The sequence below is a fragment of the Typopeltis vanoorti genome, chromosome 2, assembly GCF_054136105.1.
Source record: "Typopeltis vanoorti isolate ZY-2024b chromosome 2, IOZ_Tvanoo_1.0, whole genome shotgun sequence".
Classification (NCBI taxonomy): Eukaryota; Metazoa; Arthropoda; class Arachnida; order Uropygi; family Thelyphonidae; genus Typopeltis; species Typopeltis vanoorti.
Window position 1 is genome coordinate 55,143,634 of NC_143550.1, and position 14,373 is coordinate 55,158,006.

General features: G+C 34.3%; 1 protein-coding gene across 3 annotated transcripts in view; it reads left to right on the forward strand.

The window, feature by feature from the left end:
- LOC150109024 (protein tweety-like) overlaps nucleotides 1–14,373 on the forward strand; it is a 322,889-nt gene that overhangs the window by 202,834 nt on the left and 105,682 nt on the right. For all 3 annotated transcript variants that reach the window (XM_090411409.1, XM_090411402.1, XM_090411414.1), the window contains exon 12: nucleotides 4,340–4,441. In XM_090411409.1, coding sequence (XP_090267535.1) covers nucleotides 4,340–4,441 — 102 coding nt within the window. The remainder of the gene's footprint in view (nucleotides 1–4,339; nucleotides 4,442–14,373) is intronic.

Genomic DNA, 14,373 nt, shown 5'->3' on the forward strand with positions numbered 1-14,373 from the left:
GAGATGAAAAAAGGGGCCTGAAAATAGAAATTATTTTTTTGAGAAAAGGGAAGGGTTTATGGGAGAAGGGGTCAGGGGATGTGCACATGCTTAGTGTAATTCTTTGCCCCTGATGCCTTGATGACCAAAGAAAAATTGGTAAAAATAATCTAATTAGATAAATAAATTTAGTTAATTATTATCTCTAAACTTGTTTCTCATTTGCTGCCTTGTGTTTTAGCCAGTCTGGAAAATCTTCAGCTGTTCATCTTGAGGAATATCAAAATTGCATTAATACCATGAGCCAGAGTATGCTGTTATTCTAAACACAAGGTCCTTTGGTAAAAGACTAAAATTTGTATAAGAATAATTTTCTTATGGAGCAGTTATGCACACAGAGAGTTGTGTATTATTGCTACATCATCCCAATCTCACTTGATTGAGGATAATAGAGGAGCTTTTCCCCTCCTGTTTGTGGAAATTGTTTATCATATCTGTCATCATCATCAAATTCCTGTCATGTACCCTCAAGGGATGTACAAGATATGATAGTACAACATAAAAAAAATTACATCATTACTAACTTCCTATCTACAATTTTCCTCCAAATTAGTCTGTTACTTGTCAAGACTCCAACATTATCAGATCTTATATTTCTATCGTCTAAGCCACTTTGTACCGTATCAATCCACCTATATCTTGGTCTTCCTCTGGGTTGTTTTCCTGCCAACCTGGCAGAGAACACTTGTTTTGCTAATCTTTCCTCTCCCATTCTGTTTAAGTGACCATACCACCTGAGATTAGCTCTGCTAACGTATTCATGGATGTTGACAATGTCAAGTTCTTTCCTAATATCCTCGTTTTTAATATGATATTGCCATTGATGCCATCTGTTCATGCCTATAATCTTTCTCAGGACTCTCATATCTGCGGTCTCTAGTGTTTGGTCAAGTGTTTTACTTCTGACCCAGCTCTCAGATCCATACGTTAAAACTGGTTTGAACACTGTCTTGTATACAGCTAATTTAGTGTTCCGACTAATTTCTCTCTTATTCCACATGAATTTATTCAATTGACTGACTACCATACCAGCTTTGCTGATTCTGTTGTCTATTTCTATATTTAATTTACCATCTTCAGTAAAAATCTTGCCTAAGTAACTGAAATGTTTCACTTGTTCCACAGGTTCTCCATTCACAACACAGTTGACATTTTCAATGATTCTGCCTATTTTTGTTGTCTTTGTCTTTTTATTGCTGACCTTCATACCATATCTATTACAACAGCTATTCAATTTAGTCAGAGCATCTTGCAGACTTGTAGCGGATTTATTTAGAAGTATAACATCATCCGCATAAAGCAAAGAGCTGACATTAACATCTCCAATTTTGATATCATGTTTAATACCACTTTCCTTCATAATGTGATCCATATAGATAATGAATAACAGAGGGGATAATGTACATCCTTGTCTCACACCAGATTTAACATTAAACCATCTTCCTGTACTTCCTTCAATTCTAACTGCTGACTTACAACTCAAATAAAAACTAAGTATTGTTTGATATAATGCCCCATTGATACCATATAACTGTAGCGTATTGAATAGCTTCTCTCTTGGCACCTTGTCATATGCCTTTTCCAAATCGACAAAACTTAAATACAGATCTCTGTTATATTCCCATGCTTTCTTGACTATTTGTTGTAAAGTGAAGATCTGATCCTGACAGCCTCTATTTGGCCTGAATCCAGCTTGTTCTTCACCAAGCTTTTCTTCTAGAATTCTTCTCAACCTTTTCTCAAGTATACTTGCATAGATCTTGCCAGGAACACTCAGTAACGAAATACCTCTGTAATTCTCACATTCAGTTTTATTTCCCTTTTTTATATGGGTACTATGGGAGCTCTATTCCAATCATTGGAATTCGTCCCTCTGTCCAGGCTTTCTGAACTATGCAGTGCAGTCACTGTAAGACGCTTATACCACTATACTTCAGCATTTCTGGTCGAATATCATCTACTCCTGCTGCCTTTCCACATTTCAAGCCTTTGATGGCTTTTTCTACTTCAAGTATGGATATGTATTCCTAACTGCATGCCTGGTCAGTGTTTTTTACCACTGTGCTGTCATCACTGCTTGTTTCATTTAGTAGTTTTTCAAAGTAATTACTCCATACTTCGAGGAAATCTTTTTTTTCTCCTGTTTTCATGTCACCTTTATCATCTCTAACAACTTTTACAGCACTCTTTCCTCCATTCCTAAGCTTCTTCAACAACCTCCAGAATATTTTGCCACCCTCTTGATATTTATTTTCTATATTCTTGCCAAAGTCCTCCCATGACTTTTGTTTAGCTAGTTTTACACAGTGTTTAGCATTCTTGCATTTGTCTCTGTATTCTCTAAGAGCACAAGCTGACTTATATGACAGAATCTTTTGATATGCTTTCTTCTTTTCCTTCACTGCCTCTTTAACTTCCTGTGTCCACCAGGGAGTTCTGATTTTCTTATCCTTGCAGACAACCTCACCACATGCCTCTCTGGCAGAATCAATCAATGTTTTCTTCAGAATTTGCCACTGAATCTCCAAGGTTTGATTCCTGTTCTCAAACTCTTTCATTTTTTCTTCAATAATCTTTGTGTATTTTAGTCTACAGATCACATCTGAGAGCTGCTCAACTTTTATTCACTTTAAAACTTTCTTACATGTTATTCTCTTCAATATGAAATTCAATTTTATCCTGCTCAAGATTAAATAGTGATCACTTCCAATTTCAAATCCTCTGTACACTCTGGTGTCCTGCACCAGGGAGAAAACATCACTATCAACAATAACATAGTCAATGAGACTTTTCTTATTCCTAGCCTCTTCTCTCCATGTGAATTTGTGCACATTTTTATGTTGGAACATGGTGTTAGTAATAACCAGTCCATGTCCTGAGCAGAAATCCAACAGATATTTGCCATTATTATTAGCTTTGCTCTTTTCTCCAAATTTTCCCAAAATATTTTTGTATGTCTCACAATCCTTTCCTACTCTGCTATTTAGATCCCCAACAAGGACCAACTTTTCCTTTTTCATTGTGTCAGTTGCTTTTTCTAAAGCGTCAAAAAATTCCTCCACTTCTACCTTAGTAGAACCTTCTGTGGGACCATAGGCACAAATAAATCTCATTGTCCAGTTCCCCATTCTCATATTTGCCCACATTACTCTACTTGAGACTGACTGCCATTCAAGAAGATTAGCCTGTTCGTTTGTTAATTTTTTTAACATTGTTAAGACTTAGTACAATATGACCATGCCACTCTGTTAACTCAAGATTTCATTTGCAGATTTGCATTGTTTAATTTTTCTGTTCTGTTTGCTTGTGCCTATTTTACCTTATTCATAACTGGTGATGTCCCTGAGGCATAGATGAAAATTTTATAAGAAACAGTTACATAAGAATAAGTTACATAAGAATTTCTTATTAAAAATAAAAAGTTAATTTGGTGTTTGCTTCTGTAAGGGAGTTTCTGTATTCTGTTTCTCTTGCATTCATTAATGCTTCCTTACTTCATTCTGCTTACTAAAGAATAAGTCAACTTCTAAGAAATTAATGGAATTAATCGAACAATAGTCAAAAAAAAAAAAAAAAATGAAGCAGCTAGCTTCGCAGTTTTGAAACCCTCTCACAATGATATCATAATAGGGTTTGGTAGTGTATCACCATAACAAAATTCCAGTCTTGTAATATGATTATTTTCCATTATCAAGTGTACTGAAATAACCTAGATATGAGAATATATCCAAATGTTAGTCAGCATTATGCAGACATGGTTATTAGTATCATACTGTATTACTATATTTATCAAGGGTAACACAAAAAAATAAAGCATCAATTTTGATTTTATGCAGTTAGATTATTATTATTATTATTCCTGATACCTCCAAGGAGTCCGAAGACTCATCGCGGGAGGACATCTTCAACTGTCTCTACACCTTACCTCTACTACGAATCAACGCCATCTAGCGCCCACCTCCAACACCACCACAACTAGTAATTTTTGTCTGTAAATTGCGTGTGTTCTGAAGGGCCGATTTGTATGTATGCGGGATGAAAAACCCGAGTTTCCGGGAGAAAAAACCCTGCTAATGTCTGAAGATTTTATTAAAACCTTGTATGTATTTTGCTATGTCCTTCATAACAAATTGTTAAGAAGGAAATGAGTATTTTTCATCAGCAAAACTACAAATTATTTTCCTTAATAAAGCATAATTCTCTTCTTATAATTAGTTTTGCATGTTTTTTTTATATCCAGAAATGGAAATAAAAGTATGATATTTTCAAATAACTCAGCTTTATTAAATATTTATTTTAGGGAAGGTACTGCTTTTATGCTTGTATCTGCAGCTGGATCTGGACTGCTACTTACTATTCTTATTTGGGTAGCTTCTCATACATGGATCCACATAAGGAAAAAGTAAGTTATATGGTTCTGTTTGTTTGAGAGAGATTTGGGTTTTTTTCTTTCTTCTGCAAAACAAATCTAGCCAGTGAACATGTTGCAATTGATAGACAGTACATTCTTCTCAGGTGCATCTACATTTATTCTAAATGATCCTAATATTGTAAGACTTGTATTTGTTAATGTATTCTTAATTTCTTTTTAAACTACTTTGTTATAAGTGCGTAAACCTAGAAAGACTTGGAATCAGACTTAATCTACTTAAATTATCTAAAGTAGTGTTTTCTGTGTTCCAACCTGAGTCACAGAAAAATATTCTGTCTGCCTGCATATTCCAGGGCAAATAGTCTTTACGTATTAGTAACTAGCTAACTTGCTTACAGAGAGAAAAGTCTACAGAGTTTGCAAATCTTGTGTTAAGGCTTAAGTGCTATGAGGACATAGTGTATGAGGTTTAATGGAATATTTACAGCACTGGGAAAGGATTAAAACTAATTTTATTGCTTCCAGTATTTCATCTCAGTCACTGAGACTTCTTCAGGGATTACAAATAAATTTTTTAACAACACACTCAAATGTAAAACAATACTAAGTTAAACATGTGGGTGACTCTAAAGTCCTATCTATGTGGTGTGCTCTCTGTGGGCATTTGTAGGTGACCTAGGATGTAAAGTGGATCTCTGATAATTCATTTTTCCCAAATTTTGTGAAGTTTTATACAACCATATTTATTTAAATTCAGTTGATTTCTGAGTGCCACTACAGATTCTGAAAACAGTCTTTATTTTTTGAATTTACTATGGTGGAGCATGGTGGTTTTTTTCTCCAGGAGATTCTGTGGGTTATATCCAAAACATGGTCTTCAAGGTCAGATTGACAGTCATATAAGGCTATGTATTGACAATTTATGTCAATACATAGATTGACAACTATGTATTGACATAGTTGTCGATACATCTTCTATCAGATGTCGAGAGAGGAAGGAGCTGATCTTTGGTGGAAACGGATAAGGGGTAGTAAGTTTACGGCAGGGCTTAAACACTTTTTGGTGGTTGTACTTCTTTTAAGGATCTGGCTATTTTTTCTGATGTGCCACAGATGTAGGGTATGGTGATGGCATTTCTGAAGTCCTGAAGAGATGTCTGGAGAATAGGGAAGGAACTGATTATTTTTTTAATTCTGAAATTGCTGTAGCCATTGGAAAGGAAGGTGTTGTGTATGTGGTTTTGGTTGAAAGGGAGGTTCCACTGGAACAAAGCTTGTGGGCTCTATTGGTTAGCGTTTTAATAATACCATATTGTTGAGAGAAGTGGTGGGAGTTTGTGAATGTATCTTCCTGTGTGAATAGGTTTTTTGTATACAGAGAAGGAAAGGTTATCATTAGGAAGGCATGTTACTAAGGTGTCTAGGAAGGATAAACTATTGTTATTTTCCTTTTCCATCGTAAATTAGATTCATGGATGTAGGCTATTGAGATGCCTGAGGAAGGAGTCTAATGTGTCTGGGCCATGAAGCCAAATACATATCTTAGCCAGGTAGAAGGTTTGAGAGGGGGGGGGGGGGCTGAGTCTATGGCTTGTTTTTCAAAATTTTGCATGCAAAAATTGGCAAGAGGGGTGGGGGGACCCATATTGGTTCCCTCTATCTGTTTGTAGATTTTATTTTTCCAAGAAAAAAACCAGAATTGATGGCAAATGAAAAGAGATCTAAGATATCAGAAGGAAAAACATTTTTTAAGAGTGCTAAGATATCAATTTCCTTCTGATGTCTTTGAGCTTTTTTCTTTTGCCATAATTCTGGTATCAATATCATCATTTGTGAGGTATCCCCGGCATTTTCTTCCAATTTGCTTTATACTTCATGTTTAGGATATTGAGTGTTGGCTATTTGGTTTATATGTTCTATACAATTTTGTTATTTTTGTTTAGTTTTTCTTCTATTGAATTTACATAATTCTGGTATCAATGAGGTATCCCCGGCATTTTCTTCCAGTTTGCTTCATACTTCATTAATTGTTTAGGATATCGAGTGTTGGCTAATTTGGTTTATATGTTCTATACAATTTTGTTATTTTTGTTTAGTTTTTCTTCTATTGATTTTATTTTTAATTCTTTTAAAATATCTTCATTACTTTTTTTAGTCTAATAATTTGTTTTACAGTTTTCATTTTACTCATTTTTATTCTTTGTTCACCTTGTTTATTTATTGTCCAAATTTGCTACCAAATAAATAACCTTGGTACTGCAAAAGTATTGTATACTTTCAAGTGTGTTTCTTTTTATACAGGATTAAGATTTAAAGTTCTGTTTATCAAGCCTGCAAAAATTTTGAGATTTTTAATTTCATGTCCTATTTCACAGCCAAATAATTAAGTCTTTGTATTCAATTATTTTATTAATAATATAAATTCTTCTCACTGTAGTTTGTCCACAAAGTGCCATTGTTTTAGTCCTGTTTCTATGATGCTTATGTATTGACCTTTGTAAATTATCTTCCTTATCTGATGTTATTACCTGATCATCTGCAATCAGGCAATAACATTATCTGATTTGATATTGTGTATGTCTGTAATACTGCGGAGCAGAAAGCAAATGGAAAAACTACTGCTCTTCCTTATCTCCATGGCGAGCAAATCCTTACAATTGGCCCCAAGTTCCCGGCGTCCCTTAAATGGGACAGGGGTGCGAAGAATCTCGGGCTCAAAATGGTGTCCACTTTTAAAATCTCAACTTGGAATGTCAGAACTCTGTATGAAGCTGGCAAATTAAGAAATGCCACAAGAGAAATGAAGAGGCTGGGCATCCAAATTTTGGGAATTTGCGAGACAAGATGGCCAGGATCTGGAAAGTGTCAACAAGATACGACAATGTATTACTCTGGGAATGATGAGAACAAACATCGACATGGTGTAGCTGTAATAGTAGATGAAGAAATCAATAAATCAGTAATAAATTGGATTCCATTTTCTGAAAGGATAATGCTGTTACAACTTAAGGGAAACCCCGTTAACATAAATATCATCCAAGCTTATGCACCCACAGCTGACAAAAGTGAAGAAGATGTTGAAGAGTTTTATGAACACCTAAAAGAGATTAAAAACCTAACAAAGAAACATGATATAAACATAGTGATGGGTGACTTCAATCAAAAATGGGAAGAAGGGGTGATGGAGAAATTGTTGGAGAACATGGCTTAGGCACCAGAAATTACAGAGGAGATCGCCTAGTCCAGTTCTGTCAGGAAGAAGATCTAACAATAGCAAATACCTAGTTTAAACTTCCACCCAGAAAACTGTACACTTGGAAATCGCCTCAAGATAACCGACATAACATTGTCAAAAATCAAATTGATTACATACTGATAAATAAAAGATTCCACAGTAGTATAAAGAGTCCAAAGACTTATCCTGGAGCAGATATCTCATCAGACCACAATCCCATAGTTGCAGAAGTACGTCTTAGATTAAAATCAGCTAAAAAATCACAAAAGAAGAAAAAGAAAATTGATGTAGAAAAACTGAAAGACCTGAACATAAATAAAAGTGCCAAGACACAGCTTAACCTACAATTACAACAGATTAACATAGAAGAAAAAATAGTGGAATCTCTTTTATTCTCTTATTGATACAAGAAGAATGTACAAAAACAAAAGACCTAGCCAGATATACAGAAACACATAACATCATCAAGAAAAAAATAAAAGAAGCCAAGGAAAATTGGATGAAAAATTTATGTACTGAAATTGAACTGCTTCAGAAGAAACATGATAATTTCAATCTGTATAAGAAAATCAACGAAATTTCCGGAAAACTCAGAAAAAAGTAAACAGTGTCTCTAAGAGACGAAAATGGAAAAATAGTTCTAGAAGAAGAGAATAAATCACAGATTTGGATAAAATATGTAACAGAACTTTTCAATGATACTAGACAGAAGCCTATAAATATAAAAGAGAACATTCAAGAACCAGCAATCATGAAATGTGAAATAGAGAATTCTATAAGATCAAGTAAAACAAGAAAAGCCAGTGGACCAGATGGTGTGCAAACAGAATTTTTAAAATTAATAGAACCAGATAACATCAAACTTCTTGGAAAAACTATTTAATAAAATATATGAAAGTGATGAATTTCCATCAGATTGGCTCAAATCTACATTTATCACTATGCCAAAGAAACCCAAAGCGAATTCCTGTGGTCACTTCCAACTTATTAGTCTAATGAGCCAAACATTAAAAATATTTTTGAAAGTAATTCAGAATCGCATTTATAGAAAAAGTGAAGAAACTCTAAGTGAAACACAATTCGGCTTTCGGAATGGTTTTGGTACTAGAGAGGCCCTTTTCTGTACCCAAATATTGATACAAAATTGCATAGAAAAACAGAAATCTGTCTTTATGTGTTTCATAGATTTTGAAAAAGCATTCGACAAAGTCAGACACACTAACTTAATAGAACTACTTCAACAAATAAGGCTAGACGAACAAGACATAATACTAATAACAAATCTGTATTGGAATCAGTCAGCTACCATTCAATTAGACAACATTACCACAGTAATATTAACATCAAAAGAGGAGTGAGACAAGGATGTGTGCTCTGACCACTCCTGTTCAACATATACACAGAGGTAATCTTTAAAAAAGCATTGGAAGAATGTCCAGAGGAATCACAATAAATGGAAAGATTGTTAACAACCTACGATATGCAGATGACACCGTGCTAATTACAGATAACATTATGGATCTCCAAAAACTCATTGACAGACTATACATAGAAAACCGAAGAATGGGAATAAATATAAACATCAACAAGACAAAATACATGATCATCAGCAAACATCCAGCCTCATCAATGAAACTGACACTCAATGGGAAAAATTCGATCAAGTGTCAAGATATAAATATCTTGGTTGCTGGCTTAATGAAAGGTGGGATCCTGAAATAGATATAAAGACAAGGATTAAAGTTGCACAGCAGTCCTTCATGAAAATGAGAACACTATTCTGCAATAAAGACCTAAACATGGAAGTCAGATGCCGAATGCTGAAATGCTACGTGTGGTCTCTTCTGCTCTATGGAGTTGAAACATGGACATTGAAGGCAACAACTATCAAGAAAATCGAAGCCTTTGAGATGTGGCTATACAGAAGAATGCTAAAGATATCATGGACAGAAAAAATTACCAATGAAGATGTCTTAAAATCCATTGGCAAAGCTAAACATCTTGTACAAATAATCAAGAAACGAAAAACATCATATCTTGGCCACATCATGAGAAACAGCAAACACCAACTTCTACAAACTATTTTGGTAGGAAGAATTGATAGCAAAGGAACTAGAGGAAGAAAAAGAATATCATGGTTGGACAACATCAAGACGTGGACAGGAAAGAGCAGTGCACAACTGCTCAGATTAGCACAAGAGCACAGTTTGTTTGCCAAGATGGTCGCTGACCTTCGATAAAAGATAGCACAATAAGAAGTTACCTGATCATCTGATGTTATTACATGATCATCTACCAATTATCTATCAATCCATCTATCAATACATTTCATAAATGTATTAATTAATAAATGTTGGAGAGAGCATCCATGTCTTACACCTTGATTTATAGATTATTTTTCACATTTTTTTGTTGTTTTTCCAGTTTTTATTTTTATTTTGTTATTTTTGTATATGTATTCATTGTTGCTTATAATAAAATATTAGGTATATTTATTCCTTGTAATATGTCAAGGAGTATGTCTTTACTTTTTTCATAATTTATAAACAGATGAGTTTTTAAATTAAATTTGCTTCTTTATAAGTATTAAACAAAATGCTGCATCCATTGTAGAGTATCCATTTTTAACGCATTCACGATGAAGTGATCAAAAGTCTCACTGTTGGGGTGAGAGAAAACACCATGCTCCACCAGAATTTCATGCTTCCATATCAGCAGATGATGCTACATATTATGATGGGTTCTTCGATTGACTAAATCTGCATGGGAGAGGGGAACAAATAAGATTGTTTTAGGATATATTAGAAAAACAGTTGAATGGATTTGAATTTATTATATATGATCATCATAATCATCAGTTTCCAGATATGCACCCTCATCTGGTGTTCATACTATTATAACAGCACCACATGATTAGCTTTACATTATGATTAATCTCCTATCAACAATTTTCCTCCAGATTAGTCTATTACTTGTCAGTACTAGGATTGTCATACCTAACATTTTGTGCTTCTGAGGCACTTCTGACTGAATCAATTCACCTAGACTTCGGTCTTCCTCTGGGTCTTTTTCCTGCCATCTTGGCATAAAACACCTGTTTTGCTAATCTTTCCTCATTCTATTTAAGTGACCTACTATAGATTAGTCTTTCTCACACATTATTAAATGCAAACAATGTCAAGTTCTTTTCTTTTCCTTTCTTTTAGGCTTACACGGTGATCCAAATGCATTTTTGAAAATTATGGAGACAACTACCGTGTTTGAATAAAAACTTTAGTTTAATATAATTAAAATCTACATTCGACGTTTCGACCCTTATGTCAAGGTCATCTTCTGAAGCATACAACTATACACAGAAAACAATCTACACTACAATCAGACTATTTGTTAAAGACACTGACCAACCCTACAACAATTGTTGGCCTGACCTCTGGCGAAAAATCATCATAAATAATGGCTATAACAAAAATACTGTTAATAAAATACTCCATAAAACTACAACAAAAACGAATCTAGATTACAGTAAAACCATAGCCATCCCATACATTAAAGGGTTATCAGAAAAAATCAACAGAATCCTACAACATTATAACCTCAATGCCACCTTTAAACCACCCACTAAACTTAAAACCATATTCAACTTCTCTAAGGATCCTCTCCTCCCATTAGCACATCCTGGAGTCTATTGCATCCGCTGCACCTGTAACTTACCGTACATTGGTGAAACAGGACGGACAATCCCATATGCAAGAAAGAACACGTTAGACACATTAAATATAACCATTATGGTGAAGCAGGCCTCTCAGACCACGCACTCAACACCTTACACCAAATCAACTGGAAAAGCACCTGCTCTTTACACCGCACAAAAACGTGGTACGAAAGGAAATTTAAGGAAGCCTGCAAAATCCTGATAAACTACCCAAATATCAACAACAAAGATGGCATGAAAATTCCAAGGATCTGGATGGCACACATTCAGCCTACCTAATATATAAGATCCAGCATAAGTCAGGACTCTAGCCAATCATCAGCTAGTATTAGAAACCATTCCATACCAACTGGCTGGAATGTGTACATGATGTTAATATATGTATATAGATAGATATTGGTTATTGTGCCCAATGTATTTCTACAACAGATAACACTAATAATAGGACTCTAGCATTGATGTATAATTTTTTTTTTCCACCAGAGGTCAGGCCAACAATTGTTGTAGCAGTTGGTCAGTGTCTTTAACAAACCAGTTTGATTGTAGTGTAGCTTGTTTTCTGTGTATAGTTGTATGCTCCAGAAGATGACCTTGACATAAAGGTCGAATGTAGATTTTAGTTATATTAAACTAAAGTTTTTATTCAAACACGGTAGTTGTCTCCATAATTTTCAAAAATGCAATGTCAAGTTCCTTTCTCTTTGTAATGTCTTCATTTTTAATATGATTTTGCCATTGGTAGCATCTGTTTAGGCCCTCTCATTTTTCTCGTAATCATCATATCTGTTGTCTCTAATCTTTGATCAAGTGCTTTATTTTTAACCTAACTCTCTGATCCATATCCTAAAACTGATTTGAACACTGTCTTATATATATATATTGCTAGTTTAGTGTATTGGCTAATTTCCCTCTTATTCTGTATAAATTTATTCAGCTGGCTCCCCACCCAATACTAAACTGAGACTACAAGGTTTGGTTCTTGTTTTTAAACTGTTTCATTCTTTCTTCAATAATGTTTGTATGGTTGAGTCTACAGTTGACCTATAAAAGCTACTCAACTTTAATTCTTTATAAAACTTTTTTGCATGCTGTTCTTTTCAATGTATTATTCAGTTTATCCTACTTTAAATTAAGTGATGGTCACTTGCAATTTCAAATCATACAGTCTTGTATCCTGAACCAGCATCAAGATATCACTATCAACAATAACATAATCAATGAGGCTTTTCTTGTGTCTTCTTTCTAGGTGAACTTGTGCACATCTTTTTTATATTGGAACATGGTATTAGTAATGACTAGTCTATATGCTGAGCAAAAATAATAATAATGGTAAGTATCAGCTTGCCTTTTTCTTTAAAGTTTCCCAAAACATTTCGATATGGCTGATGGGATTCACTTATAACTACTTATAACTGCTGTTTAGGTCTCTAACAATTACCACTTCTTTCTTCCATTTTCATTATGGCAGATGCCTGACTTAAAAAATTCCTCTACTTCTTCCTTCTGTGGGAACATAGACACAAATATGTTTCATTATCTATTTTCTCATTTCTAAGTTTTCCCACATAACTCTACTTAAAACACATGGGGATAAACTTCCAATCAAGAATTTATCCCCATGTTTGTTGTTGAATGCTATCACTACTCCTTCCTTTCCTTGATCATTATTGCCTGAATATAACATCCTATACTTATTATTTAGTAAGATCTCACCTTTTTTGTCTTCTTTGTTTCAGTCATGCTAATTTTGTCTTCTTTGTTTCAGTCATGCTAATTTTGTCTATGTGGTATTTTTCCAGTTAATCTGCAGGCTTGATTTCCGTTCCATCATCATCATCATCAAATTCCTGATATATACCCTCAATGGGTGTACATGATATGATAGTACTACATGAAAAATTTACATCATTACTAACTTCCTATCTACAACTTTCCTCCAAATCAGTCTGGTAAATGTCAAGACTCCAATATTATTATATCTTATATTTCAGTCTTCTAAGGCACTTTTTACTGTATCAATCCACCTATATCTTGGTCTACCTCTAGGTCTTTTTCCTGCCAGGTTGGCAGAAAAAAGACCCAGAATTAGCTCTGCTAATTCATTCTTGGATGCTGACAATGTCAAGTTCTTTCCTAATATCCTCGTTTTTAATATGATATTGCTATTGATGCCATCTGTTCATGCCCCTAATCTTTCTCAGGAATTTCATATCTGCAGTCTCTGGTCTTTGATCAAGTGTTTTTTTTTCTAACCCAGCTCTCAGATCCATAAGTTAAAATTGGTTTAAACACTGTCTTGTATATAGCTAATTTAGTGTTTTGGCTCATTTCTCTCTTATTCCATATAAATTTATTTAGTTGACTTCCTACCATACCAGCTTTGTTGATTCTGTTGTCTATTTCCATATTTAATTTACCATCTTCACTAAAAATCGTTCCTAAGTAGCTGAAATGTTTCACTTGTTCCACAGGTTCTCCATTCACAATGCAGTTAATATTTTCAATGTTTCTGCCTATTTTCATTGTCTTTGTCTTTTTAATGCTGACTTCATACCATATCTATTACAACAGTTATTCAATTTAGTCAGGGAATCTTGCAGACTTATAGCAGATTTAGACGTATGACATCATCCGCATAAAGCAAAGAGCTGAGATTAACACCTCCAATTCTGATATCATGTTTAATACCACTTTCCTTCATAATGCGATCCATATAGATAATGAATAAGAGAAGGAATAATGTACATCTTTGTCTGACACCAGATTTAACATTAAACCATCTTCCTGTACTTCCTTCAATTCTAACTGCTGACTTACAACCCAAATAAAGACTAAGTATTGCTTGATATAATGCCCCATTGACACCATATAACTGTAGCGTTGGAATAGCTTCTGTCTTGGCACATTGTTCATATGCCTTTTCCAGATCTACAAAACTTAAATACAGATCTTTGTTATATTGCCATGATTTCTCAACTATCTGTCATAAAGTGAAAATCTGATCCTGACAGCCTC